At 33.1% G+C, this 7,311-nt stretch overlaps 1 protein-coding gene across 2 annotated transcripts; it reads right to left on the bottom strand.

Moving 5' to 3' along the window:
• Positions 1-6,814, bottom strand: LOC8268691 (actin-related protein 2/3 complex subunit 2A). Of its 2 annotated transcripts, none has more exons than XM_015727561.2 (10): positions 6,595-6,814; positions 6,363-6,429; positions 6,056-6,263; positions 5,459-5,628; positions 5,055-5,132; positions 4,647-4,779; positions 4,478-4,569; positions 2,615-2,671; positions 523-594; positions 1-433 (listed from the first exon to the last, which is right to left on the bottom strand). In XM_015727561.2, exons 1-10 carry the CDS (start codon positions 6,654-6,656, stop codon positions 398-400), a joined length of 975 nt encoding a protein of 324 aa, XP_015583047.2. In that variant the 5' UTR covers positions 6,657-6,814; the 3' UTR covers positions 1-397. The 2 variants fall into 2 exon arrangements, 1 of the variants encoding a protein (XP_015583047.2); XR_007215623.1 differs by lacking the exon at positions 1-433 and adding an exon at positions 1,432-1,529 and having other exon boundaries at positions 553-594.
• Positions 6,815-7,311: the final 497 nt, after the last annotated feature.

The following is a 7,311-nucleotide window of genomic DNA, read 5'->3' as shown; positions in this document are numbered from 1 at the left end:
TTGACACAAACAAGCAGACTTTGATTCATCCGCAATCTTGATTTAATGCCCTGAGCACTAATTGGACAAAAGAAAAATTTCTTGTTTCTGGGTCAGCAGACCGATCAGGAAAAAGAAAATTCCATGGACATGCTAAAGAAAATCAGGAGGCATAAAAAAAAAAAAAAAGGCAGAATGAAACAATTTACAAGACGAACAAAAATTTGGCCTAAAAGCAATTGACATTTTTCAGTTCAGAAGGAGCCAACTACTGAAGAAATTGTACATTTTAGAAACTAAATATTTTCGGTTTCCATTTCTGTTTCACTGGAAAGAAAGGTACAGGGGCTTGCAGCAGCCTAGCCTGCGCAGAAGTCAGAAGGTTCTTGTGGAAGTAGAATAGAGAGCAATTTCGCCTTCAAGATTTAGAATTAGCGCGAGCTTCTTTCAGACTCTACAGTACAATTTTTTGACATTAGAAAGTACACAGCCTGAAATTAACAGCTTGAGATTAAGCGTGAGACAGAAATGATCACGACATACCAGCCGTTTGAAAGATCTGCTATTTGGTGATTTCCTTTTTTCCTCAGAACCAGGTTTTGCCCGATCCAGAGCCTATAATACAAGAAATATAAAGTCATATGGATTCTTTTTAATAACACAGATCTTTCTGAAACATGTTAGCCAAAGTAATTGCAGCAAATAATCAGGCCCAGACGAAACAAGTACGAATGCTACAGAATGTATGAAAAAAATCAGAAAACCACATTCTCCCACTGATAAATATGTGAACATATCCCCAGCAATCAGTTTCCTCCAAGGGATATGTTCTGCAGAAAGCATACCACACTAGAGTTGCTTGCCATATTGAGTATCTGATTATCATGAAGTTATATAATCAATGATTTTCCCACAAGTAAACTTTTCATTTACACCTCACCCATGCAACGGTGAACCAAACTGATGGACCTAATATTTTTATGCATTAAAAATCGATTACTAGATTGCTTGATATAAGCAGGGTCCAATACAATGACGTACAATCTTAAACTGTAAGGACCTGTTTGGAAGGAAAGAAATGGAACATGGCACCTACAAAATTTGCTTCTCATGTAGCTCCCATTTTTATCACCACCTTTCCTTCACTCTCTTTTCCACCCTCTCACAAAGATAGGTTAAGACTGATAAATATACTGTAAAGTCTCCTATCCATTGCAATAAAGCGGACAAAGAGAATTGCCGATTGTACTAAAGTGTAGAAGACAGCATATGCTCTAACTTGGATACCACATAGAAATGGGATTGTGATCTTCACTCACTAACATGTCAACCTAAAGTGGAAGTATGCTAATTATATCTACAGCTTGTCCAATCTTCAACAAAGAGTAACCACAAAAATTAGCAGTCAATATGCACTCAATACACATTAGACCTATTCATGAGCTTGGCCACCTGATTTTCCACTTGGTCCCTGCCTGAACCAGAGGAAGCTTGTTTATTTTTTGGGCGGGCTTGGAAATATAGCTACCTCGAGATCCAGCTCACCTGATCTATAAAAACAAAAATAAAATATTTTCACATTTGGCTCAGGCTTGGTAACCAAACAAGCACGACTATATGGGCCACTCTAGAGCCTTAGCAAATAACTTTGGCACAAAGCTAGTCCCAGCCTGCATTTGAACAGGTTGAATATCATAGGGCAAGTCACTGACAAACAGATATTATCTAGAGAACAAGTTTATAATATGCAGCAGGGGTGAGATAAAAGTTCTCATCCTTCATTTTGCCATTAATTGCCACATTTATTGTTCAACGGCTCTCATATAACAGTGCTTTAGCTTGGTAACCATCTTTGATAGGAACATGTAGAAACTAGCACATAAGTTTGGGGTACCTGGAGAAGCTAAATAAGAATGCTGTGGGAGCAATTTGAAAACAATTCTAACTGCAAAGCAAGAACAATGATATATCAAATCTATAATAAGCCTAAACGTGAGAATATTTGATGCTTTTGCACTTCGTCAGGTAAATATTCTGGAATTGTCTATCATTTGAGAGGAAACTCTTTCTATACTTAACTGGCACCATTCCTGTAGCTTTGTTTTAGTCATGACTATATGATAACAGTTCACTGTTGCCGACCCACTGGAGTAGTCAATGGTCATGTAGGTTGCCAGTTCAAGTTTTAGATTGTACAAGTTGGGATCACCTATACATGTATTAGACTCTACATCATGACAAGGCCATCTGATACAGCCCTTGCAAAGTCAATAATGTAGGTGACTGTTGCTTATTTTTGTCTGGAGCAGCAACAATTGTAGTTTTCAGATTCCAATTCCTGAATAGGCCCCTTTTAGGCATGGCTACTGACAAAAACCAGCTTTGGGATAATGTTTGAATCTTGCATGGCTTGCTAGCAACATGGAAACTAGAGCTTCAATGCATAGTGAAACTACCAAGATGACAGGCACTAAATATAAATTCTCATGAAAGATTAGTTTTCCTGTCAGATTTAAAGTTCCTCAGGTATCCTTCTCTTACAAAATTTAAAATTCTACTAAGGCAAGCTAAACAGACACTATTAAGTGGTCACAGAAAACACAGTAAAGGTCATTGCAGAAAATGAACATTTAACCTGAATCAGAGATTCCACACGCCGTCGCATGCGAGTATGCATGAAACCTTCTGAACACTGTTGAGGAATGCAAGGAAGAATTCAAGATTAAAAGAGCTATTCAATACATGAATTAGACTTGAACATTAAAACACTAAGCAGTATAACAACTGAAATGTGGATATAGCAGGAATCATGCCTTAAAACACAGCAGGACATCAAATGACCGAGAAGAAACCATTCCCTTATTCATCCAATACCATAGCAAATCTAATAAATATTTGATAGAAATTCAAAAGAAAATGACTTTGTCTATTTATGAAAGAAGAGGACAAGATGATTATTATAAATTGAGTTTTGATTTGAAGCTTAATTTCTTATGTAGCAATATACAGAATAGTGAAAGTAATTTTTTTAAAATGTTCATATTTGTCCCACTCTCTCTTTTTAATGTTCTCTTTTTATATTTACACTAAATATCTTTTTCTCATCACATTTCAATTGTCATATATATTATCAGGATCAGATTGGAAGATTTAAGGGGCAGAAACTTAACATTGAAACATAGTGTTTGGGTGATTGATTTGATTAGCAATAGTTAGAGAAATTGAAGAACTATATGCATGAGGATCAGTTTATGTTGGTCAAATGACAAGATGAGTTTAAGAGTAGATATGGATGACTGATTGAGGAAAAGGTCGAACTTGGTGGTCATTAGTTACAGTGAATAATAACTCATCTCATAGTAGTGGGCAACCTCCAAAGGAGGGAGAAAAGGAGAAAGTTATGAGAGAAGATATAGCATAGAGGAAGACTGAAATCACAATAAGCATCCATGGCCTTCAAAACCGATCATATATTTACATTTCCATCATAACAACCTCGAAGATTGTAGTTGCTCCGCCAGCTACATCTTCATAATTCAGTCCATAGATTAAGAGAATAGGCAGTTCATCAAATTAAAGTATTTCTTACAGATTTTAATTTCAATAAATCTAAACTAGCTAAAGTAATTTAATGTTTTCTTTTTTATTTTGTCATCCTCTTCAAGTTCCGATTCCCAAATATTTTCCATAACCTAATTGTTTACAGCAAATTTTCCACTATTAATTTCCATTTTTAATGATTTCTATTTGACATTTCCAATTTATTAACTTTATTTCAATAACTCTTGGTTAAAATGTCATTGAGATTTAGATAAACGACAATTTAGTTGAGGTTCAATGCATTTTTTATCTTATTATGCATATTATCTGAAGAAAAATTCAAAATGTGACTGAATATGTTTATTAATACGTGCTAAACCTGCACAACTCACGGGTATATCGCTAGTGTATAACAAAGTCATGTATTTCCGCAATTACTCAAAAGCATAAAATATTGCACAAAAAGTAGATGTTGCTGAGAACTATAAAGTATACTGTGGGTCCAAAACATAGAATAAATAACCTACTTTCAGACATTGCCAGGGAATAATTGCAAGATTTTCTAATTGAATTTTTGACAAAGAAAATCAATTTTTTCAAGATAATAACACATTCCAACCCTCAAATCTTTTAATCAATAATCATTATATTCAAAATCTCCAATTAAGGATGATAAAAAATATTGAAACAAATTAGTGAAATTATTATTAAAGTTGAACACCAATATTACATGAAATGACTATAAAGCCAATAAACCCTCAATTTATGACAAGCAATTTGTCTCACTGTAGCAAAAAAAACCTTTTTCTCTCATTCTTATGCAGAAAAGAAGACATTGATAGTTTCTTTGTCATACTGTTGTTAACATGTACTTATTTCTCATGTTTCAAAGCTGGCACACAAGACGTTTCAGATAGTTTAGTCGTGACTGAAAATTCAAGAAATGCAAGAATTTTACCTTAACGTGATAGCTAACGTATGCATGGAATGTAGATAAATTCCATACTGTATGGTCCAACTTTTTTCCTTCCACATGGCGAGGAAAAATGACTGCATATTTTTGCATTTAAATCAGTCACTGGGAGGATAGTAATGGAGCAAAAAACGGTATTTGTTCGTGACATTACCAAAAGATACAAATCCTGCATTTGCAGATAATCCTTCTGTAGGAACATCCTTCAACTCTAAAGGAGGAGTAGGAGACCACAAACAAGGAGGAGCATTATTAAGTCCAGCTGTACGCCTTGCTTCTACAAATTCCTGAATAAGAGATAACAACTTCAAAAAGGTTAAAAGCAAGTAATTAACCAAGAAAATTTTGAAAAATAAATATTGGAACATGTACACTAAGCAACCTTGAATACATAGTACAAAAGGAGTAACTGTTAGACCCCAAACAAATTAAAACTTATACTTGCAATGTAAGAATTTGGAAACAAATATTATCATCTTCATTATTAAAGATTGACAGTTAGTTCTCATTCTGCATTCACATTTGTGGTTTCTAAGACCTCTGTCAGTCTAATACATTGTACCTGCAAGAAGGAAGTTGCAAGAGCAGTATCTATGGAGTCCTTGAATCTCATAGGGAATACTACAGTCACCTTTTCTGCCTGCCATAAAACAATTACATTTTCTTAGCTTAATTGTCATGTGTGTATGTATGTACACATAAAGAGTACACTCTTGACAAACACACTAAATTAATTTGAAAATAAAAATCAAGCCTTCAAGACACACTAAAAGCTAAAAGACTTTCAGCTAAGAGGCAGAGAGAGAGAGATAAAGGGAGAAGAAAAAATGATTGCCATAAATGACATAACAGAGGGTGATTTGCTATTTATTGCCTGGTTCGCCAATGGCGTTAAGGTCAAATAAAGTAGTTCCATTTGTCAAACAATTCTGTATAGTATAAATTAATGCCCACCTACAATTATACCTGAGGAACAAGAAAAAAAGATTCATTTGGCCGATGCACAAGGGCAAGAAGCCGATCTATATCTGGAGCAACAGTCCTTGAAGCAAGATGCTTTAGAACTACTCTTAAAGGCGCACCCAGCACAACTTCTCTGACAGATGCAATCTTTACCAAGACAGCCTGCCTGTTCTCTGCACACCATTAGTGTAGATGTCATCAAACACACCAACCAACTAGTACAATTATACAGAATACATCAAACACAATTCAGATTATATATTAATCATTGAAAACTATTCCATTGCCATATAACCAAACATCATGTCAGAGAATGAGAAAGTCAAATCTCTACACAGTCAATGACACAAGTATCCATGTTTAACAAAACGACCTCCCACATGCTAATCACAAGTTTAATAACATGACTAGATATATTAACCCAACAAAATAGTCCAGAAAACGTCCTGCCACTGAAAGCTAATCCCTTGATTTTAGAAGCATTCTTATTATCAAAAGACTAGAATGACCACCAAGAAACCCTTTATGTGTGAGTGTGAGTGTGAGTGTGTCTATACATGACAAAGCTCATAATGACCTTAGAAAAAGAACTTGTAGAACCTTCATCTGTAGGAAGTTTAGACAAATTGAGTTTCAAAGTGAGATTAAAGCCATCTCTTGGTGGATCAAGAATTTGAACAACTGAACCATAAGCAGCCTTTATAGCTTCTATAGCTCCAAAAGGAAGTCCACCCAAGAAAACAGTCTCTGGAGGTGGAGTAGGCAATGACACAGATAACAACACAGCATTTGGATTCTTCATTGACACCTACAAGTTGTTTTTTTCCCACAAATTAGCCACAAATAAGAACTTGGGTTCTTCTTTTAGCTTATTATAAAGTAAGAAACAGATATGAAACAGAAAAACCTGAATGTGGTAGCGAACATCATTAAATTCGACCCATTGGTAATCAAGCTCAACTGCCTTGTCAAGACTGAGAATTTAACAATACAATGAGTTAAAAGAAAAGATCATTTCCAGTTTTCTATTCAAGACAGAAATAAGCATTAGAAGCAAAAATTTACAGTATTTGATACAAATAATAGGAGAACAGCAACAACAACAATAATAATAATCACAAAGAGAGAGAATAACGCACTTCTTAACCCGATTCAACAAGGTTTGAAGGAGAAATCTGGAATGAGACTGCAACAAAATCATCGCAATTTTCAATTAAATTCTTTCAGCTTTGGGTCCTCTTTTAAAGTAAATAGCGTGTGTCGTGTTCATCAGGAGATTACAGATTCTTCTTTCTTTCATTCATTCAATATGATTTAATTAGTCTACTCCAATGAATAAATTTAATTAGCTAAACACGACGATTAAAAAAAGTAGAGCAAGTTAAAAGAAAAACTATTATATAGTTTAGCGTTTTTATATTTTTATTTAAAAATAAAAATATTTCTTATACTAAAAAATAATATATTATTTATTTTTTATATTTTTAATACATTTAATTAATTTAGAAGTATTCATATTATTATAAATTTATAAAATAAATACTTTTAAGTAATTTAATACTTGATTAGATATTTAATTATCATAATAGATTTTATAATATATAAATATATTTAAAAAATAATTTTTAGATGAAATTTTAATATGTTTATAAATTTTATAACGTACCGTTAGATGTCATATTATTTATAATATTATAAATTAGTAATAGTTTAAATTAAATATATGTAAAATTATATAAAAATAATATATATATATATAAATATTAAAAAATAAAAATATAATACTCTTTCAAATAAAAAATTTTAATTATATAAAAATTATTGTGTCAAATTCAAATTTAATTAATCTTCATATC

This window comes from Ricinus communis, chromosome 4 (genome assembly GCF_019578655.1).
Source record: "Ricinus communis isolate WT05 ecotype wild-type chromosome 4, ASM1957865v1, whole genome shotgun sequence".
Taxonomy (NCBI): Eukaryota; Viridiplantae; Streptophyta; class Magnoliopsida; order Malpighiales; family Euphorbiaceae; genus Ricinus; species Ricinus communis.
This window is presented reverse-complemented; position numbering and strand designations above follow the sequence as displayed.